General features: G+C 40.9%; 1 protein-coding gene across 6 annotated transcripts in view; it reads right to left on the bottom strand.

Annotated features, from left to right (window-relative positions):
• Nucleotides 1-25,126, bottom strand: part of POLE2 (DNA polymerase epsilon 2, accessory subunit) — a 39,564-nt gene extending 14,438 nt beyond the window's left edge. The window contains exons 1-10 of one of the 6 annotated variants that reach the window (XM_037834950.1): nt 25,051-25,113; nt 23,022-23,852; nt 22,025-22,125; nt 20,641-20,716; nt 17,964-18,041; nt 17,768-17,861; nt 11,277-11,351; nt 6,929-7,012; nt 6,230-6,286; nt 5,752-5,800 (exon numbers count right to left, since the gene is read on the bottom strand). In XM_037834950.1, the coding sequence (XP_037690878.1) occupies nt 5,752-5,800; nt 6,230-6,286; nt 6,929-7,012; nt 11,277-11,351; nt 17,768-17,861; nt 17,964-18,041; nt 20,641-20,716; nt 22,025-22,125; nt 23,022-23,113 (706 nt within the window). In that variant the 5' untranslated portion in view covers nt 23,114-23,852; nt 25,051-25,113. Of the gene's footprint in view, nt 1-5,751; nt 5,801-6,229; nt 6,287-6,928; nt 7,013-11,276; nt 11,352-17,767; nt 17,862-17,963; nt 18,042-20,640; nt 20,717-22,024; nt 22,126-22,775; nt 23,853-25,050 lie in introns of all 6 variants that reach the window. The other 5 variants (XM_037834951.1, XM_037834953.1, XM_037834954.1 and 2 more) reach the window with 5 other exon arrangements.
• Nucleotides 25,127-25,372: the final 246 nt, after the last annotated feature.

Here is a 25,372-nt window from a genome sequence, read left to right as displayed (position 1 = left end):
ATACGGTTTGGGTGCCTCAGTGGCCCTTATCACGGGAAAAGCTCTCCGCATTACACACTCTGGTGTCAGATCAGCTAAGAGAGGGCCACCTCATTCCCTCCACATCACCTTGGAACACCCCTATTTTTGTCATAAAGAAAAAATCAGGCAAATGGAGGTTGCTGCACGATTTAAGAGCCATCAATAATTGCATGGAGCCTTTAGGGCCCGTTCAGATGGGGTTGCCCCTCCTTTCGGCCCTGCCAGAGCGTTGGCCTGTTATCATCCTAGATATCAAAGACTGTTTCTTTTCTATCCCACTTCACACAGAGGATACCCAAAAATTTGCTTTTACTGTGCCCTCTCTAAACCAAGAGGAGCCCTGTCACCGCTTTGAGTGGACGGTCCTGCCCCAGGGCATGACCAACAGCCCTACCATGTGTCAGTTGTATGTCGCTGCACAGTTGGCCGATACCCGGCAGCAATTCCCCAAAGTAAGGATCCTTCATTACATGGATGATATCTTGCTGACTCATGAAAGCCCAGATCTCCTTAACGCTGCACTATCACATTTGGTTCTTACACTTAGAGAGGTCAATCTTGAAATAGCCCCAGAGAAGATCCAGATGACCGAGATTGTCACCTTCCTGGGAGCAAAACTTACGTCTACTCAAGTCTCCCCCCAAAAGGTGTCTCTCAGGTTAGATAAACTGAACACCCTCAATGACTTACAAAAACTCATGGGAGACATAAATTGGGTTCGCCCATATCTGAAGTTACCCAATGCCGAATTAAGACCCTTGTTTGACTTGCTTAAAGGGGATCCGGACTTAGCTTCGCCCCGGTCCTTCACCCCTGAAGCGAGACAAGCACTATGCCAAGTAGAACAGGCACTCAGTAGTGCCACGTTAAAAAGAATAAACCCTGATAAGCCTTTCGAAGCTTGCCTGCTGCCGACGGTGTCACAGCCCACGGCGGTGCTGTGGCAACAGGGGCCATTACTCTGGATCCACCCCGGAGTTTCTCCAAAAAAGATCTTAGAGCATTACCCTACCGCAGTTGCAGATCTGGCCCTGGAGGCCATCAAGAAGGCCATCCAACACCTTGGCCAACCACCAAAAAACCTTAGAGTACCCTACTCTCTCCCACAAATTGAGGTGCTTACCGGATGCATAGATCAATGGGCTGTTCTCCGATGCACCTTTTCGGGATGTATTAATAACCAATATCCCAAAGACCCCCTCTTACAGTTTGTCACCCAACATCCGGTAATCTTTCCCAAAGTGACTTCGTCTAGGCCACTAGCGAACGCCCTCACCGTGTACACGGATGGCTCCAGCTCCGGTACAGGGGCGTATTGTGTGGAAGGGGACACTCCCAAAACAGTGTTTTTTCAACCACAAAAACCGCAGTGGGTTGAATTGCAGGTTACTATTACAGTCCTGAGAGAGTTTCCTGGCCCCCTGAATATTGTCTCTGATTCCCTTTATGTCGTAAATTCTCTACAAATCCTAGAAACTGTGGGCATTATAAAATGCTCCTCCACTGTAAGCACATTCTTTCTCGAGCTGCAAAAGACGATTCGTACTAGGCAACATCCCTTTTACACAACTCACATTAGGGCCCATACAGGCCTACCTGGTCCCGTGGCCCAAGGAAATCACATAGTAGATGTGGCCACTCGACAGCCACACGTCTTCCCCGTGCTGACACCATATCAGCAAGCCCGAGAGTTCCACGCCAAATTTCATATCAATGCAGGTACCCTGGCTAAGCGGTTTAGTATACCGCGAGCGGCCGCTAGAGACATAGTCCGAGCTTGTGGAAATTGTGTTACTCAACAGCATATCCCATCTGTGGGAGTTAACCCTAGAGGTCTCGTCCCAGGAGACATTTGGCAAATGGATGTCACTCATCATTCAGAGTACGGAAAAATCAAATACCTGCATGTGTCAGTAGACACATGTTCTCAAATATTATTTGCCTCTGCTGAGACAGGAGAAAAAGTCCACCAAGTCATTGCACACTGCCTTGCCGCTTGGGCAGCGTGGGGCAAGCCAAAAATGTTAAAGACAGATAACGGACCTGCTTATACCAGTAAAACTTTCCAAAAATTTTGTGATAATATGGGAGTACAATTGAAGCATGGAATCCCTTACAACCCTCAAGGACAAGGTATCATTGAAAGAGCACACAGGTCTCTGAAAGACTTGCTCAAAAAACAGAAAGAGGGGATAGGTCACGGCCTATCCCCAAAGGCTCAACTGTCTGTAGCCTTATTCACGTACAATTTCTTAAATGAAAATTCACAGGGCATGACACCTGCCCTTCAGCACACCTCCCCGAGTCCTCCACATAGAGGTCTAGTCCGATGGAAGGATGTCCTGTCAGGACAGTGGCAAGGCCCTGACCCCGTGCTCAGCTGGGCCAGAGGCTCTGTTTGTGTCTTCCCACAGGAACCAGGACGTCAACCGGTGTGGGTTCCGGAGAGATTGGTGAGAACCGTATCAACGCCCGAGAGCGCTGAGAAGCTGCAGCCTGACCAATTGGGGAACCCCCAACATGACACAAGAGACCCAACCTTCAACGCTGGTGACGACCAGCAAGATGACCAGCAAGATGATGAGAATGATCCTGACCGCCTCCCCGTCGTCCAGGGGGAGGACCGGTGATCCCAACCCCTATTCCCCTATAAATACCCTCCTGATTTGTTTTCTCTTTCTCAGCAGTGTTGCAGTGGTTCAGGGAGAAGATCAGTTCCTCTGGGGCCTCTGGCACCATCCCCCGACGCTAGCTCCCTTTTCTGCGGGGTCCCCCACCTCTCCTCAGTTCTTCACTCCTAATTTAACTCTTAGCCTCCATCATCTACCTTTGCCTGCCAATGTTTCCTCCATAACCTTCAACGAGACCTTTCCTCTAACCGATGATACGCTGATCCTTTCATTTGCTAATCGCTCTATAGCTAATTGTTCCTGCGCAAACAGCACAAGTACTGCCTGTGATACCCATTGCACTCAGGTGACTTTTGGAGTCTTGCTAGAATTTCTTAATACCTCGGCTGGCTATCAACAGGATTGTGAGGGGTTGCTTAACAAAAATGAGACGAAAAGATGCCTCAAGTTTTCTGGGTTTAGACCAACAGTCCTTAACTGCTCTCGAGATCCTGATGCCCCGCAGCCTCCTTTCTCCCCTTGCGCGCATGATCTGCACAGGAAAACCACTCTGGGGGACTTCTCTTGGCACAGCTGTATGCCCGTGAGGCACCCGTTCCTCTTAAGTGAGGACTGGTGGCTCTGGTCCGTGCGCCCTCACATACGTAATTTCACAGCAATAAGCAAGATCCGAAACTATACTGAGGCATCGGCGTGGGGTACCGTAAACCAATGTCGAGAACCGCTAATCGACCCCATAGCCTCCCGTATCCAAACCTTCGCTCAGCATTTGGCCTGCAACCCCCTGGGGGCATGTCTGGACCTGCGCTATTTCATGCTATTGAATGGTACCCTTACCAACACGTCAACCGACGCGACGGGTGACTCTACCACTGCCAATTGTTCCTTTTCGGGTGCAGAGGGAACATATGCTGATAAGAATTGTTCCTTCCCTTTGCACAGGCAGGTTTGTGTGCTCCCTCCCTTCGCCTTTCTACTCTCTACAGAGCCTACCTTTAACTGTTCCAGCGTCCCCTGTACCCTGTCTGAATGCTGGAACGGATTCCCTCCCTACGCCATCCTAACCTACCGTCCCAGCTATGTTTGGGTCCCGGTCAACACCACTGATTGGGTAGGCCCTATTACCCAGGTTGTGTCAACGGAAAACTTTCCGTTTTCTGGACCTTTTAATCCCTCCCTTAACAGGAAACCAAGAAGTGTCAAAAGCTGGCTGTGGAACCTCGGCGGCATCGTCGCTTCAGTGTTCGTCCCAGCAGTGGGGAATGTGGTGCTTCAAGCCTGGACAACGGAGCAGATCGCCCTGACGATGGAAACAGTCAACACTTTAGCCAATGCCACCCGGGACGCGTTGCACGCCCACAATCTAATGTTAGAGTTGAATTCGCAAGCGATCCAGAAAATGCAAAATGAAATACAGGAACTTGGACAGGAGATAGATGGGCTCTGGAAAACAGTCGAGCAACTGTGTGACACCCGATGGATCCTTTTCAGACTTTGCGTCACTCCGGTCAGGGCCAATGTAACTGCTAACACCCACAAAGTCTCTGACTGGCTTAAAAATACTTATCTGCCAACTTTTACCAATCTTACCCAGCAGGTGGACGTCAGCCTGGACAAGATTGGGACCGTTAAGTTGACCCCCGTTAAGTTCAACCTTGCCAGTTTGGTAACTGACCTGTGGAACCGAGTTACCTCCTGGTTTTCATGGCCCAATCTGACCACTTGGGTTCTCCTCGCTATAGGGTTGTTGGTGGGTTTAGTAATCGTCAAATGCCTGTTAGAACGCTTGTTTCAAGCACAGCAGCAACTGCGCGTTACCACTATGATGGCTATGTCTTCAACCTGTAGTACTCCTGACAGTAGCTTCTATACTGATCGATCCCCGTCCCGGCCACTCGGGGTGGGGCGCTCTGGGGCCAGGTTCGCGGCAAAGTCCATGGCCGTATCCCGGATATAACATATAACTCCAGCAGTCTTAATTTTTGTCTCAGGTGAGTCTCTTAGGCGGAGTCCCAGTTGTGGCCAGACTGGACTCTGGCCATTGCACAGAGACGCCTAGTGACGCCTTTGACGCTGGTTGCCACTCTCCTGCCCCAATCGTCTTTCCCCAGTTACGAGGCGAAGTACTGTAGGGAGAGTCACGTTGTTTCCAGCTCACGGGCTCTCCGGTCTCTATATGAGGTAAGCATTCTGGTCGGTGCCAGAGGTTCCGCCGTAAAATGGCAGGGGCCTAGTCCAGACTCCCCAAAGCACCAAAACATGTAGTGGGTCACTCAGGCCCACGGGAGTACACTCATCAATGGAGACACTGGGTTGAAATATATAAAAAAGGGGGAGATGTGGGGAGCCGCTTTCCGGGTTAAGGCCTAGTGGACACGCCGCGACCTGCTCTAGAGTAGCCCCCGCCCATCGTTTGAGCCAAGATGGCGCCCGTATCCTGCTTCCGCATATGACGCATGAGGCAGCGGTTGCTGCTAGCCTATTGTACACGCTTACGTAGTGCCAGCACATTGGTTGTAACTGTTGTATATAAGAAATTACCCGGGCTAGCCTCGGGGAGACAGCCCACAGGGAGCCGTGCCTGACGGCCGCATAGAGGTTGTTCTCCCGCGGGGTATAGGGCCTCGTGTGGAATATGTAACAGAGAAAGTTTTCTTCCTGGCTCCAGTAAAAGGCTTGCATTCACTGCTATTGTGTGCCTCAAGTGTCAGTTTGTCTGTGTCTCTCCCTCTTTCCCTCTGTTCTCCTTGCCGGCCGAGGACAGGACGCGCGGGACCGAGTGAGAAGGCGCCGGACACAACTTTATTGAGATACATAACATATCATAAAATTCACCCTTTGAAAATGTACAATTCAATGGTTTTTAGTATATTCACAAAGTTGTACAATGATAACCACTAGCTAATTTCAGAACATTTTCATCACCCTAAAAAGAAACCCTGTGCCCATTAGCAGTCTAAAAGTTATTTTATGTTATCAAAAATGTGCTCTCATGATGAATGTTCTCCTGAATTATATCACATTAACATATTTTAACCAATCTAGAAATGGTTTTAGTGCAGAATGATGAGGAAGACAGTAAAAAAGTATACTGACTTACCTTCTGCTAAGACAAAGCACGCTTCTGTATATAAACCACTATGGAACTGGTATACAACAGTTGAGGAAAGTGATTCTCATTCTAACTCTATTCATGAAGCAGTGATAATGTGAACATACATTTTGCACCCAAGAGGACTTCTAAAAATAAATTCAAAGATTTACCATTTGAAACTACGAATAGACAGCTTTAAAAATTTTAGGTTTAAATGTCCCCATGTTTAATTCCAAGATGCAGCCTAGTTATACTGCTAGCACAGAATATTCTTAGCATGTTAAAAACTCAGTGATTTGTCTGAATTCTCAAATAAGAGGGAAGTAAAGTTCTTTTTATCTCTGTTTAGGATTATGTTCTCTATATTCCTATGCCGCTGCCATATGCATATTACACTGGGAACTTAAATAGGTAAATCTGAGAATGATATACTCAATTTCCCCAACTCATTTAACACAGAGTAACAAAATAAGGAGAAGGATATAGCTTTACTAAGATCCAGTTGTACTGTTCCAGTAGGATCTTCCAGAAAAAATTTTCCCTAAAGAAATTAAAAGAAAAATATCCATACTTATGTGAAAAATGAATACGATGACAAAATAACTAACATACAGTTCTGACAATAGCATATAGTATAGGGAAGAATGGATTTTTAAAAATCAGACAAGTCCTGCTTTTCCATTTACTAGTCTGGTACCTCAAGCTAATCATTTGATTGAGACTCAGAATCCTTATAGGTACCTTGGTGATTGACTCTGCAGATCAAGTGATGCCAAAGACACTAGCTGCCACCAGGAGGGCCTCACCAGTGCCTTCAGCTAACAAGAGTCAACAGTCTCCAAGGAACGAGTATTTCTTCCGCAGTTTTGCTTATTCAGAAACCCAGTACTCTTGGTACAATTAGAGGTCACTCGGGGACTAATTTTAGGCTGGCTATGCAAAATCATCATCAGTATAAATACTCCTTCCTAATGTCTACTCAGGAGACAGAACCCAGTGGAAAAGGTGGTTTGGTGAACAGAGTAAGAGTCCTAAATGAAAGAATAAGTTGAAGTACTCTCTGTAGAAATGCTATATATAACTGGCATTGCATCAATCCAAATGCTGAAATAAAAATTTGATGCCTTTTAAGTTTAACTTACCTCTTTTAGTATATGTACTGCCAAAGCAAGCACTAACTTACCTCTTTTAACTGGGTTATCATTCCAAGAACAATCACATCTCCAATTTTGGTTGTACTACCCAATAAGGTTTCTATTGTCTTAAGCTAAAATAAAACAAAATAATTTTTTTTTTCCTTATTAGAAAAGTTGTGGGTTTACAGAACAATCATGCAAAAAATACAGGATACCCATATACTACTCCACCACCACCACCTTGCATTGGTATGCAACATTTGTTACAATTGACGAAAACACATTTTTATAATTGTATTACTGACTATAGTCCATGTTTTAATGTAGGGTTCACTGTATAGTGTAGTTCCATGGATTTTTTAAAAATTTTTATTGTTACCATATATACATTCCCCCTTTTAAACATATTCAGATATATATTTCAGTACTATTAACATTCACAATGTTGTGCTACTATCACTACCCTCCATTATCAAAACACTTCCATCATTCCAAATAGGGACCCTGTACATTTTAAGTCTTGACTTCCCATTCCCTAACCCCCACAACTCCTGGTAACCTATACTATATTAGAGGCTACTAGGGGAAGCAGAAGGGGGAATGGGGAGTTAATGTTTAATGGGTACATAGTTTATGTTTGGAGTGATAGAAAAGTTTTTGTAATGGATAGTTGATAGTAGTTCAACATTGTGAATGTAATTAATGCCATGGAATTATATGCTTAAGAGTGCTTAAAATAGGAAATCTTATGTTGTATATATGTTACCACAATTAAAAAAAGAATAATGTTTAATATTTCTGTGCACCTCTCTTGGCCCACTTGCATATTAGACAAACCTCTACAAATTCCATAAACAGAACCAGAATTGCTAGATAAAAGGATATATAATTTTTCACTTTAATAGAAATTACCAAAGTTATCTTTACCATGTATATTTTTATTACAAGTAATTCATGTTTACTATGGAAAAGATAAAAAATATAGATAAGAAGAAATAAAGGCACAAAAATACAACACATCCCCTAGAACTTGGTATGTAGCTACTGACCTGGCAAATGTTTTTTTCTTAATTGCTGTTGGTAAAGACCTGGAAACAGTTTGCTTTCAGCTGGCAGGGCCAGCAATACACCTTCACTGACCTACATTAGGCGTATATCAACTCTCCTGCCCTATGTCATAATCTAGTCTGTGGGGACCTTGATCATCTCTCCCTCCCACAAGACATCATATTGGTTCATTACATTGATGATATCATGTTGACTGGACCTAGTGCACAAGATGAGCAACTACCTCAGACTTACTAGTAAGACATTTGCATGTCAGAGGATAGGACATAAATCCAACAAAAATTCAGGGGCTTTCCACCTCAGTGAAATTTCTAAGCAACCAGTCGTGTGGGGAATGTCAAGATATCCCTTCTAAGGTAAAGGATAAGCTGTTGTATCTGGCTCCTCCTTCAACCAAAAAAAAAAGGCACAATGCCTAGTTGGCCTCTTTGGATTTGGGAGACAAACAGGTAGTGTATATGTAGTTTCAATGGGGAAGGTACTATCAAAAATACAGAGTTAAACAGTTTGCGAAGGTTGAAAACAACAATAAATTGTTTAGCTCAGTCTTCAAGTTACTGTCGAACTTTGGCCAAGGCAAAGAGAGGAGAAAAAATGATTCCAGGTTATGGGCACCTGAGTTACCATGGGAAACCTAACATATAAGAGAAAACATAAGAAGACATATAGATAATATTTGGTAGGGAAATATAGGTAATGTCAATTCCCAAAACTTAATACAATTTATACTCTAATAAAAGTTAAATGCAGATATGGTTAGGTACTATAAAAGTTTTCTCCCCATGTGCTTCTATCAAACTGCCCCAATTTGAACACAATCTAGTATTGTTTTAGTTTCTATCAGACTACTTACTCATCATAATGAATTCTGATCTAACATGGTGGAGAATTCAGTGAACACCAGAAGAGGCTGGGCTACTTCAGAACCTATCTGAGCCTCATGGAAATGGTGAGAACTACAAAGAAGTAGCTAGAAACTATCCCCAAGAAGGGTTCTGGAGATACCCAGAGTCACAGATGGATTGAGCCACAGATAGATAATGATTAGGTGTGTTGCTGGAGCAAAAGTAACAGTGCCATCTGGTAATTGTTTTGCAAAGCATTAAAGCATAAAAGTGGAAGTACATATGGGCACAAACAAGAGGTGCTCCAGCTCCTCCAGGACCAGCCACTATGATGGCAGATGGAACCTTGGGATTGACCCCACCAACAACTGAATGCTTTGGCCAAGCTGCTACAATGGAAGGAATTGGGGCAATTGGTGGAACCCCTCCTGCATTCAACCGTGCAGCTCCTGGAGTTGAATTCACTCCAAACAAATGTCGCCAATACTAATAATAAAGTTGCAGTGTCTAGTTTCCCAAAACCCTGAAAAGAAGTACCCTTTTTGGACTAGCCAGAATCCTACCCTGGAAGAGTGTTAGGGATTCCTCCCAATAGTTAGGTTTTCCCTTTCTGTACTACTCTAGGGAGACCCAGGGCAAGGGATGGAGGGTGGTATTTAACAGATCAGTTCAGTGTGGTATATTATTTAACAAATCAGTTCTGTGTGGTACATTCCTGAAGTCTCAAATGTTATTGATGTTGAGGGCCTGGGGGCAACCATGGCAAAAATGCATCCAGTTAGAGTCCCATTAATCTTGATCATTCCAGTCTTTGTCCATCCTGTTCTGTTTGATTTCTTATTCTTACATCCCCTGTCCCCCAACCTGAGACACTGCCACATATATCACAAAAACCAAATGTCACCCAGTGATCTTAGCCCCATTATTCCATTTACTGCCAGGTCAGAATTCAGGAAAATGTCCATAGAGATCGCAGACAGCACACATACAGTTCTGTTATATCCCATATATTACCCTTTCATGTCCTAAAGAAGTTTTCTCATAGGTTTCCATTTTAGTATATCTTTAAAAATATCTTGTGTTAACTTGCATCCATCTTTTTCCTGGGTGAGGACTGCCGCCCAGGAATGACGTTTTTTATGTCTATGATGTTGCTGTTCACAGCTTTTCTTGATAGGCTTAGTACAATCATGGGAACAGGGTTGCTGTATGCTGAAGGTCTGAGAGTAGCTCTTAGCCTTGCCTATCTTAGGTAGTGTGCCGGTTTGAATGTATTGTGTCCCCCAAATGCCATTATCTTTGTGGTCTTGTGAGGAGATGTTTTGGTGCTGGTTAGATTTGCTTGGAATGTGCCCCACCCAGCTGTGGGTGATGATTTTGATGAGATGTTCCCATGGAGGCATGGCCCCGCCCATTCAGGGTGGGCCTTGATCAGTGGAGCCATATAAATGAGCTGACTCAGAGAGAGAGAACTCTGAGTGCAGCTGTGAGTGATGTTTGGAAGAGGAGCAAGCTTGCTAGAGAGGAACGTCCTGGGAGAAAGCCATTTTGAGGCCAGAGCTTTAGAGCGGACGCCAGCTGCCTTCCTAGCTAGCAGAGGTTTTCCGGACGCCATTGGCCATCGTCCGATGAAGGTACTCGATTGCTGATGTGTTACCTTGGACGCTTTGTGGCCTTAAGACTGTAACTGTGTAGCAAAATAAACCCCCATTTTATAAAAGCCTATCCATCTCTGGTGTTTTGCGTTCTGCAGCATTAGCAAACTAGAACAGGTAGTTATGCTGTGTATTTTTTATTGGTGTACCATGTTTAATTTGTCTCTGATACCTTAAATTTGGAGTTTTTCTGAGAAATGGAGAACTAATGCAGCATCAACTTATTAAAATACATTTTAAGCCTTTAAAAAAAAAAAAAGTGGAAACACACACTTTTATCTTTTTATCAACAGAAAACCTTCTCCTCTGTTCTGCTCCTAAGGCCCCCAACAACCCTGTGGTGTCTGTGCTCTCCCAACTCATTCTATAACTGTTGTTTCCTTACTGCCTTAAGTAAAGTTTTCAATCCAACTGGTATAGCACATTTTAGTTGAACAAGGGTATGGTGTTAACTAGAGGGATGGGCTGTGCAAGAACCAGTATTTTGGAGCATGACTAAGGGCAAGAAGGGTTGAGTTAAGAAGTTGAGAAGCTGGTCAAAAAGCCAGTGTACTATGGGGACTAGGGATTGTCTTGGTGGCCACCATGGTCAGGGGCCCACCTCAAGGAAGGTAGTAGCAGCTTCTATTAGAGATTTTAAGGACCCAGGACACTAGGCATAGATTTTATCAACACTGGGCAGGCAGCCAGGTCAGTTAGCTAGTTAAACAGTTACATGTAGTTTATTTTCACATAAAATTCAATAAATTAGAACTAGGCAAAAAATACTAAACTTCTATAACTCACCCCTCCCATTCACCCCCAAACAACCAGGAAAACATTCTAACCTGGAATTTGCTTCCACTTTCATCAGGGTGAGAACCTATCACTGGAGGAGTGAATAATTCATGCCTGTGGGTCCTCTATAAAAAAAAAGATTCACATGCATTACTAAAACAGACATTTAAACCTAAAATTCATTAAAAGAGTATTCTGATGAAACACTATCATTAAGCAACTATTACTATTTATTCTTAACAAATTTGAAAATCCCTATAATTAACAATATACAAATACTTACAAATATAATTTTTAAAAGTAAAAAAAAAAAAAAGAGGATTTAAAAAGAAATAACAAGGTCTACTGTGTGCCTGGCAGCAGCAAACCTTGGAATGTGGATATGAAGACAATAAACCAAGTGCTCAGAACACAGAGGCTAGTGAAAGAGATGTCAACAGGGCACAAAACAACACAGTACTGTGAGGGCTGACTGTTCCCTGGGCAGAAAGGGCCTTCTAACCAGATCCTAAATGACAAATGACTTTCCCTAGTCAGAAACAAAAGGAGGGTGAGACAAGACATTTCAGGCCAAGGAAGCGGTGTGTCAAAAGAGTCACAAGAGTAAAAGAGCATATGGGGATTGGGACTTGGGCAAGATGGCGGCATAGAGGAGTGGAAGCTAAGTAGTCCCCCTGGAACAACTACAAAAAACCAGAAACAACTAGTAAATAATCCAGAATAATTGCGGGGGGACAAACGAGACCATCCATTCATCATATACCAACCTGAATTGGGAGGAATGCCCGAGAACACAGCATAAAATCTGTAAGTAAAACCTGTGGAACCAAGTCGTGAAACCCCCTCCCCCATAGCCCGAGCTGCAAAGCCTCGTGGTGCCACAGAGAAGCTCTCTCCCAGCAAGCGAATATAGCTCAGCTGAGCTCCAATTGCGGTTTTAACTAGTGAGTGTGAACTGCTCACTACAGGTACGCAGCCCCAAAAAACAGACAGAGGCTTTGGGTGACGACTGACCTGGGAGAGCCGGAGGGTTGCCTTGGACTGGGTCTGAAGGGGACTATCTGTTTCTTTTTTGGCTCAGTGGAGAAAGCCCCAGCCATTTTCAGTTTCCAGGGCTGTGACTCTGGGAAGGGTGGAGACACCACAAGCAGAGAGCGAGACCATTGAAATGCTAATGACCTCCACCTGAGGGGTCTGTCTTCTCTAGGAGGAAAGGGGTGGGGCCCTTTCCATTCAGAACCAGACCCCAGAGCCTGGGGGAACACGGCCACACCTCCTCACACCAGTCAAGAATTACAGGCTAACAGGCGCCACCTGCTGGGCAGAAAAGCACAGTGACCCGAGGCATCAAAGGGTGGAGCAATTTTCTAAGACACACCCACAGGGAAACCAGATACTGAATATTTCTTCCCTCTGGGACCTGAGCCTGTTTTGGTCTGGGAAAACCTGATTTGGATAACCAAGGAAACCATGCCTAGACAACAGAAAATTACAACCTACACTAAGAAAAACAAAGTTATGGCCCAGTCAAAGGAACAAACGTACACTTCAACAGAGATACAGGAATTTAAACAACTAATGCTAAATCAATTCAAAAAGTTTAGAGAAGATATTGCAAAAGAGATAGAGGCTGTAAAGGAAGCACTGGACATGTATACGGCAGAAATCAAAAGTTCAAAAAACCTACTAGTAGAATCTATGGAAATGAAAGGCACAACACAAGAGATGAAAGACACAATGGAAACATACAACAGCAGATCTCAAGAGGCAGAAGAAAACACTCAGGAACTGGAGAACAAAATACCTGAAAGCCTACACGCAAAGGAGCAGATGGAGAAAAGAATGAAAAAATATGAGCAACGTCTCCGGGAAATCAAGGATGAAACAAAGTACAATAATGTACGTATCATTGGTGTCCCAGAAGGAGAAGAGAAGAGAAAGGGGGCAGAAGCAATAATAGAGGAAATAATTAATGAAAATTTCCCATCTCTTATGAAAGACATAAAATTACAGATCCAAGAAGCGCAGCGTACTCCAAACAGAAGAGATCTGAATAGGCCTACGCCAAGACACTTAATAATCAGATTATCAAATGTCAAAGACAAAGAGAGAATCCTGAAAGCAGCAAGAGAAAAGTGATCCATTACATACAAAGGAAGCTTAATAAGACTTTGTGCAGATCTCTCAGCAGAAACCATGGAGGCAAGAGGAAGTGGTGTGATATATTTAAGATATTGAAAGAGAAAAACCACCAACCAAGAATCCTGTATCCAGCAAAGCTGTCCTTCAAATACGAGGGAGAGCTCAAAATATTTTCTGACAAACAGACAATGAGAGACTTTGTGAACAAGACACCTGCCCTACAGAAAATACTAAAGGAAGCACTACAGGGTGATAGAAGACAGGAGTGTGTGGTTTGGAACACAATTTTGGGAGATGGTAGCACAACAATGTAAGTACACTGAACAAAAGTAACTATGAATACGGTTGAGAGAGGAAGATGGGGAGCATGTGAGACACCACAAGAAAGGAGGAAAGATAACAACTGGGACTGTGTAACTTGGTGAAATCTAGAGTATTCAACAATTGTGATAAAATGTACAAATATGTTCTTTTATGAGGGAGAACAAGCAAATGTCAACCTTGCAAGGTGTTAAAAATGGGGAGGCATTGGGGGAGGGATCCAATCAGCATAAACTAGAGACTGTAACTAATAGAATCATTGTATTATGCTTCCTTTAATGTAACAAAGGTGATATACCAAGGTGAATGCAGATAAGGGGGGGGGATAGGGGAGGCATGTTAGACACTTGACATTGGTGGTGTTGTCTGATTCTTTATTCTACTTTGATTTAAGGTTATTTTTCCTTTTGCTGCTTCCTAGCTGTCATTTTTTTGTTTCCTCTTTCTTTTGCCTCTCTACCTTCTTTGACTCTCCCTCCTGCCTCGTGGAAGAAATGTAGATGCTCTTGCTTAGTATGAGCAGAATGTTCAATTAGGATGAACTTAAATGTTTGGAAATGAACAGGGGTGTTGGTAGCAAGATGTGAGAATAACTAACAGCACCAAATGGTGTGCGAATGAGGTGGAAAGGGGAAGCTCAGAGTCATATATGTCACCAGAAGGAAAGTTGGAGGTCAAAAGATGGAAATGTATAAAACTGAATCCTATGGTGGGCAATGTCCATGATCAACTGTACAAATACTAGAAATCACTTCATGAACCGGAACAAATGTATGACAATACAATTATAAGTTAATAATAGAGGGGCATATAGGGAAGAACTATATACCTATTACAAACTATATACTACAGTTAGTAGTATTTCAACATTTTTTCATAAACAGTAACAAACGTACTATATCAATACTAGGAGTCAACAATTGAAGGGGTTTGGTTAGGGATAGGGGAGGTTTAGAGTTTCCTTTTTTTCTTTTTTCATCTTTCACTTTATTTCTTGTCTGGAGTAATGAAAAGTTTCTAAAAATTGAACAAAAATTAAGTGTGATGGATGCACAGCTGTATGAGGGTACCCAGGGGCAAGTGATTGTACACTTTGGATCTCTGGATAATTGTATGGTATCTGAACAATCTCAATAAAAATGAAAAAAAAAAAAAAAAAAAGAGCATATGGGAAGCAGTGAGAAGTTTAGCACTATTTAGTACTGTTGGCTCATAAGGTGCATGAGGCCCAATGGCAGATGAAATGAGAGATTAGCTGGAGTATCTATTTGGGGAATCATCTCTCCCCCACTCTCAGTGCCTGTCTCCCTTCTATAGACAGGTGACCAAGGCCTAGCAAATGAAAGTCACTGGTTCAAGGATGAACATGTAATAGACATAATCAGGACTTCCTAGAACTATTAGAAAAGAGGAACTCATTCCAAGGGGTTTGTTAAAGCTACTGGTGGTCATCTGTCACCCCAAAGGGAGAACCTGTTTGAAAGTAAAATTAATTTTTTTAAAATTGCTGGGAAACGGAAAAAGGCAAATGCCTCATGATTAGTTAAGCACCTGGATCCAGTCATACTTGAAACCAGTGACCTCCAGACTTCTTGGTAATACAAACCAATAAATTATTTTTTCTGTTTTAGTCAGTTTAGTGAGTTTCTGTAACCACCAACTAAAAGAGCCCAGACAATACAGACTTTGTATGCCAAGTCAAGAAGTTTATCTTGCAGACAGTGGAAAACAAGGAAGATTTTCAAGTAAAATAATAAAATCAGATTAGTTCCCAGGAAGAGAAATGCAATGAAAATATGAAGAATGGGCTGAAATTCAATATTTTAATTTTACAATTGAGAAAAATGAGGCTCAGAGAGGTTAAGTGACATATCTAAAAAATACAGGAAACTTGAAAACATAATTAAAAAAAAAATGAAAAAAGGAATGAGGTCTTTACCAAGCATCTCTGTGAAAGGCACTGTGCCAAATGTGGCAGAAAACACAAAGAACAGGTTTGCAGTCTGGTAAGAGCGAGAAGCACCCGAAATGCAAGTCACAACCAGGTCCAGTGACAAGGAAGACAACTTGAGTGGTCAGTGGGTTTAAAGCAGGAACAGATTGCATCCAACTGGAGATCAAGAAGGAATGTGCAAAGGGCCTTTCAGAGTAAGTAGCATTTCAACAGTGGAGATAAGAGGGAATAGCAGTCCAGAGAATGAATGGTATAAGCAAAATGACAGCAGAAGTGGAAGTAATGGAAACAATAGCTCCAAATTTCAGTTTTGGTTCCAGCAGAGCTTGACTAGAGTAAAAGCAGAGATTAGGCCAAAAAGGTGTGGTAGAAATCTCAAATGTTAACAAGAATAATTTAAATTTAATTCAATAGGCAGTAAACTTCCTTGAGAAACTTCTGTACAAAACCATGACATGATCAGAGCTACATTTCATGTCTCAGTTTGCCAGAGCTGCTGAAACAAATACCACAAATCAATTACTACAACCGGAATTTATTGTCTCACAGTTTTGGAGACTAGAAGTCCAAAATCAAGGTGTCAGCAGAATCATGTTTTCTCCAAAGTCTGTAGTGCTTAGGTGGTAGCCTGCTAGCAATCCATAACTCAATCTGTGCCTCCATCACATGGCCACCCATCTCCTTCTGTCTCCTACTCTTTATTTCACTGCTTGTAAGGACTTCAGTCATACTAGATTAAGGCCCACCCTGATTCAGTTTAGCTTCACCTTAACTAATAACATCTTCAAAGGTCCTATTTACAAATGGGTTCAAACCCGCAGGACCAGGGGTTAGAACTTCAGCCTGTCTTTGTGGGGTGCATGATTTAATCCATGACACTTCAGGAAGATTCATCTGGCAATATGTAGGCAATGGAAGGAGGAGAGACTAGGCATCCTCAGTCCTCATTCTCCTCAGCCTTTCTTCAGTGCTTACTACCGCTTATCACCCTCTCTCTTTCTTGTACTTTTGTCATATGATACCATCTGGCCTGCCCCCCAAATACTATATTTTTTCCCTTTTCTTGCTATCATCCCTCTTTCTCTCAGTATGTATGTTATATTTTACACTAATGGAAATAGCTGAAGTTGTAGAACCATGACCCAGGACATTCTTTGAAATTTGTTCTCTAACTACTTGTTGAATCATACTTTAAAAGTTATCATTGTTATGTACATAAGTTGAAGTTCATTATAAAACAAAACAAAACAAAACCCGGCTCTGACTGAGTCTCTCTGGTATTCTAGGGCTACCACCACCACCAAGAGAACAGAGTCCCATTTCCCAAAAGTGGCACCCAGGGCACTCCCACAATTTGACCCCAACCTGCCTTTCTAAATATATCCCTCCTCCTCAGGAGCCCAACACTCTACATAATGTAGACTGATTACCCATCTTTTCTTGCACAAAGTCCATTTTTTTCTTTTGTGCACCTTTATTCATGCTATTATCTCCATGTTTTCCCCATTTCCACAAGATCAAAGTAATAAAGGCCCATGTCAAATGCCATCATTCCCTCAAAGTCTTCCCTGATTTTCCCATTGAATCCAATCTGTTTGTATCTCTTTTATAGCACTTATCAAATTTTATATTTTTTAGATTTATATAAAATTATACTTTGTATTTTTACAAATGGCTTTAACTTCCTTGACTGTAAGTTTAAACTACTTGATGGCAGTATAGTGTAGTGGACAAGGCTTGGGCCCCAAAGTCAGATAGATTGGATTCAAATCCTGGCTGTACCTAGAAGATCTTTGAGCAAAGTTTTCTAGTCTGTAAAATGAGGATAATAATAGTTTATACAAATATTAATGTGAAAATTAAACAAGGTAAATAATGTGTGTAAAGTGCTAAGCACAGTGCCTGGCATATCAAAAGCATCTAATAAACATTAGCTACTATTTTTATCATCACTATTATTAAGAGGAAAATATCTTTTCACCTCTGTATCGCATAAATAATCTGAAACACAGAAAGTCCCATAACTGCCTGTTGAATGAGGAACTTTGGACTACAAAATTCCATCCTTTAATTATCCCTGAACCTTATCTAAGCTGAAACTGTGTCTATGTTTTCCCAACTTACCTGGTGCAAAATGGTATATCGCTCACGAAACAGCTCCGCTTTATCTCTTGCTGTTCCAAATAAATTTGGTTCAGGGTGGTTGGTCATTAATATACTAGAAGAAAGAAATGCTATTTATGGCTATCAATACACAGAGGTAAGCCCCTGCCAAAGGTACATCCAAAATTAACTTAAAATTAATAGGCAGTATACTCACGGAAGAAATTTTTTTCTTTCTGAATTGTACACAAAGCGTGGAATATCAAATGCTCCTATGATATTGAAAATCTGTTCTCTGAAAAAGATTCCACAAAAACAAAGACCTGATTTACTAAATCACAAGTACTCTGGGTGAGCATAATAATTTGAATTATAATTTTACATCACACATAACTTTTCACATTTTCTCAGGTCATATACACAATTTCTTTCAGTGTCAAAAAATATGGGAGACAACCAACAGTATTCCTGAAATATCTAAAGAATACCTGGGCTCTATCTAAAACTATATAAAAGCTTTACCTATTAAGTTCATTTTTTAAGAAACTTAAACCTCCAGGTTGTTCCCATGCCAGATAAGCCCTGATTCTCTCCAAGAACATCAACCAATTTCACTGTTCTACCCCATAATGTTGATGCTTCTTTTTCTTCAGCATGAAGTTAAAATGGTCATTGCCTAGATATCCCTGAAGGTTGAGGGAATGATCAACGGAGAGGGAGGAGTTGTAATGGAAAAGTGAGAAATTAACACATCATTATGACTACTGACTCATTATATAGATATTTCTTTTTACTTTCTACTGTATTAGCCAGAAGGAAATACCTGATAATGTCGAACTGTAATTCAGTAGCCTTGATCTTTGATAATGATTGTATAACTATACAGCTTTTATCTTGTGACCCTGTGATTGTAAAAACCCTGTGACTGACACCCCTTTATCCAGTGTATGGGTAGATGACTCATAAAGACATCCAAGAATAAAAATAATAAATAATAGGTTGGGAACATGAAGAAAAAATAGCCCTACATAAACTGTGGACAATAGTTAACAATACTACTTTAATCTTCCATTAATTGTAACAAATGTAACCACTGTTAAAAAATAATAGAATTACAAAAAAGTCTATCATCAATTGTAACAAGTTTTCCACACCAATGCAAGTGTTGGTGGTGGGGTGGTGTATGGAAATCCTGTATTTTATGCATGATTTTTCTGTAAACTCACAACTTCTCTAACTAAAAAAAAAAAAAAAAAGTATCAAAAAACATATACAGGAGTAAAATTTCAGCTTGTGCATTTTCCTTTCAAGAGAAAAGAAATCATTTCCAATACTCTCAGGCAAAAGATTTGTAAATTAAGAATTCTTAATCTTCTGATTTAGAATGTCAACTGTTTAAAAAGAACAATTATTTCCATTACTTTAAATAAACCTCTCTCAATATATATCAATTTTTTATAACCTACAATCTTATTAAATGATATAAGTCATTTCCAACAATTTTTTAAATCCAAAATTTCATGCAAAAGTGTCCCAGGAAAAATTGTATAATAGAAAAAAAAAACACCCACAAAATTCTGGTCATATACTTGAGACTCATAATATTACAAAAGGAAAAATCAACAAAATAATTTAATTTCAGACAACTTTTAATAACGTAACTATATTTGAACTACATTAAAAAAATAATTCACAGCATTACTGCACAAATATTCCAACCTAGGAAAAAAAACATCTATCCTAAAATTATATCTGTTTTTCTCCCAAGCTGAAAATGATTAAAAAAGGATCATGCTACCCTGGTAGTGGCAACAAGTATAGAGTAGCAGAGAATCAATGGGCTGAAGAAAACCTGGATTCCAGGCATAGCTCCACTATTTTCTAGTGGATCAATCTTGCCAAGTTATTTAACTTGTCATGCCATTTCTTCATCAATAAAATGAGAACCTCTCTCGTGTTACGATATAATTACTTCCGACAAATGAAGTTGTGAAGATTTTTCCCTATTCAGTCCCTACTGGACCTCTACATTGGCTGGCTGTAGTTTATAAACAGCTTGACAGAAACAAGGGCTAACTTTAATGTTTACCTCAGTTAGGACCGTAATCCCTAAACTTTGGTACGATCATTCTGAATTTCTGTTGATGACTTTAGGGGCATGTCACTGTGCTGCAGTATCTTTAATAAGGAATTCTCAAGGATAAAATTAAAATTCCTAAATTTCTCTATTTTTTTTAACAGTTCTAGTAAGTTGTGACAAGGAAAAAATTAAGACTACTAACCAAAATAAGGCTAATAGCTACTTTCCTTCATCTCCATTTTCCCAATTAGGAAAGAACTGTTAAAGCTAAAACTCGCTCTCTGTCCATTTTCTCAGATGTTTTCCTCCCAGATAATCCCTATGAATTTGGGAAGAAGTATCATATTCAAAGAAGAAAAGGAAAGAGGGACACTCAGGGAAATAAAACCCAGAAGAGTTATTGCTATATAAATTCCTAAGCTTTAATGGTATGAGATAGAGGAAATATACATAAAACTGAGAATCTATCCTCATTTGCCGTTCACTATGTGACCTGAGTTAAATTGCTGAACTTCTCTAAGGTTAGCGTGTTCCTAAGAGCAAAAGTAAATTAAACTTTTGAATATTCAATTCAATTGATTCATATCATACAGAATATAAAGTCAGTTCAATTGGGCATGTGGCAAAAATTGGTGTGGCACAAACAACACTATAATATAAATTCCTAGGAAAAAAATAATAAAAATATGTTATTTAATAACAATAATTCCCTTGTAGAAATGTTCATCACTAATTATTTCCCCAAGAAAATGATAAAAAAATAAGTACTCAATAACACCTTCAATGGGGAGAAATGTTAATTTTATCCACATACATAGTTTCATCTACTGACTGACCGCATTCCTGGACTGCTGCTTCCACTACAGATCGTTCAATCATGTTTGATGACACTGAAAAGAGAATTTAAGTCAAATTTTAAAAACAGGCATAAAAATTAGTTCTTTTTGCAGATGGCTTTTTTCCTAAAAATAATCTGTAAACACTAACCCTGAAATTCTAAATATGTAGTTTTTAGGAGGAAAAAAGTGCTAGGTCAGAATAAAAACAAGAGCCATACCTCAAATACCTTAATTTTCCACACTCAAACACATCTGTAACAGTCAAATCCCTTAAATTTCTATTTTAGCTGTAAGATTCTAATTTTATTATCTGGAGACAACACCATTTCAAGGTTACATTAGTATAACTTTTTATCACGACTGCTCTGTTTCAACAGGCATGATTGTAGGAATAATAACAGTAACAACTACCATTTATTAAGCACTTACTTAAAGTGTGACAGTCTCCTCAATTCTTTATAAGCATCATGTCATTAAAGACATGTCATATCAGATTGACATTAATATGCCCATATCTTACAGACGGGGAAAGTACAACTTTGAAAAAGTTAAATAAATTGCCCCAAAACACAGCTCTCTACAGAGAGCCTGATTCCAGAGTAGGCACCCTTAACTACTTTGGTATAGTCTCAGGAAAAATACCATGAGTCATTTTACATTAATTTACAATAAGGGCTAGCTTCATTTTCTAAATTTTCAACTGTAATAGAACCTTTTTAAGCAAAGGAATATTTACAATTCTGTCTTTAAAAGATAAAATGAGATATAATGGCAGCTTCTCCTGTATTATGGAATATGTTTCTTCCTATATCATCAAAGAAAATACCATCTATAGAACATAAAAGAGCAACCCACACCCACATCTATCCTTCAGTGCACTAGACACCTAGGACATTTTTTTCCAGAAGAACATTTCTCCTTTGTAGGTCAGCACTTGTGGTGTAAGGTTAAGTGTGTGTTAACAAAAAGACTGAAGCAAGAAGAGAGAGTTAGCCCTGCTTACTTGCTCACTTTTTTTCTCCAAACTTATAGGATTACCTAACCTAAGCCATAGTAATAGTCATAAGTACTCAGATGAGACAAAAGTGCCTCGAAATGATCAAATCAAAACCAGAAATCAAGTGCAGGAAGGATGGCTATAATAGGGGTGAGGAACTGTAAAAGTATCCCTGAGAAATATCCAGAGGTTCCAACTAAACTAAAGGTTATTATTCCTTGGGAAAAAGTGCTGCCATGCATTTGGATCATAACACTGGGACATTTTATTACTAAACCCCCATCTACTATATAATCTATAGATCTAATTCAGAATTCAGAACTATATTAACAATTTAAGAGTTATCAGAAAATTTCACTTACAAGGTTGCTTTTCAACAGCATCGATGATCTTTTCCAGTGCATCTTCTAGCTCCAGTTCACTGATAGATTGAAGAGCATCTGTGAGATACTTAATGGCTTCACTGATAAAGGAAAAAAAAAAAAAAGGAAAGAAAAGATGAGGTGGGTCATGGGTAATCAAGGCCAAAAGTTTTATGCCAAAAACTGGCAAACATTCAACATCCTGGTATTGAAATTAAGACCCCTTCACTACTCCTCAGAAGCACCTTTCCTGCACTTTCTGAATAAGTTCTTTCCTCTATATTCTGCTGACATAACGTTCTTAAAACCCCAAATCACATCCTCTAAGAAGCATTTCTAGATTAGTTCTACCTGATGCAATCTCACTTTCTTTCTGAAATTGTTAAAATCACACTTACATATACCTTAAATCTGACACATCATGTTAGCCTTGCATTATTTATTACCTTACACATAGGGCAGAAACCCATCCGCCTCAATGTCAGGCACCATATCCTGAACATGACACTCAATTATTATTAATTTGATAATGCATTTGCTTAAAATAAATTCCAGCTAATTGAATGCTAATCCATCATGGTTTTCCATTGTAAAATCAGAAAAAAAAAGAGGCTAGAAAAAAACTTTGACATTTGTATAGAATATAGTCATGGAAGCAACCCATACTAAAGTCACATAAATTTCTGATTTAAATACCAATAAATGCTTAAAATGAATGAACACTGTCTACTTAAAACAATTTGCTAATTACATGCCATTCTGTACTTTTAGCATTCAACTTTACACTTCACGTCAATCATATTGTTATAATCATCACACTAATTGTTCTACATGTTGGGATGCTTATTGTTTCATATATGCATGCCACATCTCTCCAATTTATTATAGATGAGGCTCCTTGTGAACTGGGATTGTGGCATCCTTTGCAGATCCAATAGAAAAGCACACCGAAGGTGGTCCATAAATATTTGATGACTGAGTTCCTAAAATCACACACATTTGGGGTGAATCTTGCGACAGCTCCCAGGATAGACCAACGCCTGCAAAGCCATGCAGGATCCCGCCCCTCCTAAATCTCATTAGGCTCATCCAGTGCTTCTGGTCTTCCTAGTGCTTTCACCACCTCAGGGTCTTCATACAGCCATTTCTTCCCACTATTCTCTTCCCCTAGTTAAGTCTTGTTCATCTTTTAACACTCAGCTCAAACCATTTCTTCAATGAAGGTTATGCACCTTGTCATACACTTTCATAGCACTTCTTTCCAGGGATCCTTTTCACAATTGAAATTAAATAATTGTGAATTAGCTGTTTACTATCCACAGTAGGCAAACTTCTTGGATGGCATCAAATGATCCTTGCCTTCTAGTATTCACATGCTTGTGTAACCCCTGCCCTTGAATGTTGGCTGAATCCAGTGACCTGCCTCTAGCTAACAGAATATAGCAAAAATGACAATATTTTACTGTGTGATGACTTTAAAAATAGAATTTTTCATAGTAGAGATGTCAATTCCTTGATTAGACTACAAAAGACTATGACTTCCATCTTGCCAGTAGATACTCTCTTGCTGGTATGATGAAGCAAACTGCCATGTTGAAGAGGCCCACATGGCAACAAACCGAGGGTGGCCTCCAGTCAACAGCCAGCAAGGAAATGAGACTTAGGTGAACAATTCAGGAGGAATTGAATCCTGCCAACTACTGAAGGAGCTTGGATTCTGAGTGGCTGTAATTTGAGATGACTGTGGCCCATCTTGATTGCAGTCTTGTGAGAGACAGTGAAGCTGAGGACCCAGCTAGGTTACGCCTGGATTCCTGGCTCACAGCAACTGTGAGATAATAAATGTGTGTCATTTTAAAGCCTCTGCTTTTGGGATAACTTGTCATGCAACAAGAGATAACTAATACACTATCTGAAAACCTCTCCACCCCCCCCCCACCACCAAGTTCCACAATGTCCTATTCTTTTCTTATATGCCCTTGTCCTAGGCCAGTGCTTTGCATCTAACAGATTTTTGGGTATTTCTGACTGAATCAATTAATGAAAGACAGCTCAATTTTAGGTCAAATTCTAAGTGGAAAAAAAAAGTTAATTGATCAATTGCTCATATTTTCAAAATGTCCAAGGTTAGTTAAACAAACTCCATTATTTTCTTCCAGAGAATATCACTTGCCCTTACATATTACTACACCCCCAAAAAATCAAAATCAAGTTCTCCAGACTCACAATTTCAAAGATAAACAAACAAACAAAAAGCTACAAGTACAACAGTAATCAAAACTTGGTACAAAAATGTGTATCCAGTCCAGCAGGTATTTCAATATGTGTAAAATACTTATTCTGAAAAGCAACAAAGACGAGAGAAATCTTGGAAAGAACTCTTTCTATAGCTCCTTAAAAACAGGCTAGGAAACTTGACTCTTGGTGTAAAGGAAGTTAAAAAAAAAATCTTAAAAGAAAGAAAATTAAAAAGATCCAGAAGGTGACTTAGGAACAGGCCTAAAACCTCTCCAGGAAATAATACCTGATTCAAAATTGGGGGGAGAGGGGGTCCCACAATTTCTGCAATAATGCAAGTTAGCAACTACTGACATGCATATGGGCTTTCCCAAGTCTCTCGTTTGATGTCACAGTAACTCCGTGAAATAGCGTTGTTAGCATTAGCATTTTGCAGAGGCTGAGGCTTTCGGAAACTGAGAGGTGCCAAAGTCGCGCTGCTAATAAACGGATATTAATCTCCGTAGCCCAGTTTGTCACGTGCAGGAGCAGAGTCTCGCCGCTCCGCCTAAGGGAAACATTCCGACTAAACGCCTGAGTAGGGGATACGTAAGAAGGCGTCGCCGACTTAAGATCCCGCCAGCTCGGTCTCGCTACGAAGAACTTTTTAAGGATCTCTGTTATTTAAGGCCAAGCCCCTCTGGGCGCCCGGGCGAGGAGCCGCTGCTGCACGTCCCACTACCCTGCTTAGCAGCCTGGCCCGGGCTTTGCCCTCCCGCCTCACGGCCTGCGCACTCAGGTCGACTTACCCCCGGAGCAGCAAGCCGCGCAGCTTGAATGCTGAGAGCGCTCGGCTCCGCACTCGTTCTGGCGCCATGTTTGTGTTTTGGCGCCACGGCCGTGGCTCCGCCCCGGCCCCGCCCGGCTCCCGGCCCCGCTCCGGCCGAGTCCCGCCTCAGCCCTGCCCCTGACATGCTCCGCCTTGTCTCTGTCATGGCTCCCCAGGCTCCTCCGGCCTGGCTGGCTGCAGCCTGGTACTTCGTCCGGTGAAAGAGGACTCGTCCTGCCCTCTTCTGTTGCTCGGAGGGGGAAAGGTGATGGCTTCCTTCCCTGGTGTGTGGTTGGAAATGT

Source organism: Choloepus didactylus, chromosome 4, assembly GCF_015220235.1.
Source record: "Choloepus didactylus isolate mChoDid1 chromosome 4, mChoDid1.pri, whole genome shotgun sequence".
In the NCBI taxonomy this organism is placed as follows: domain Eukaryota; kingdom Metazoa; phylum Chordata; class Mammalia; order Pilosa; family Megalonychidae; genus Choloepus; species Choloepus didactylus.
The sequence above is the reverse complement of the archived record's forward strand: the minus strand, read 5'-3'. Positions and strand labels throughout refer to the sequence as shown.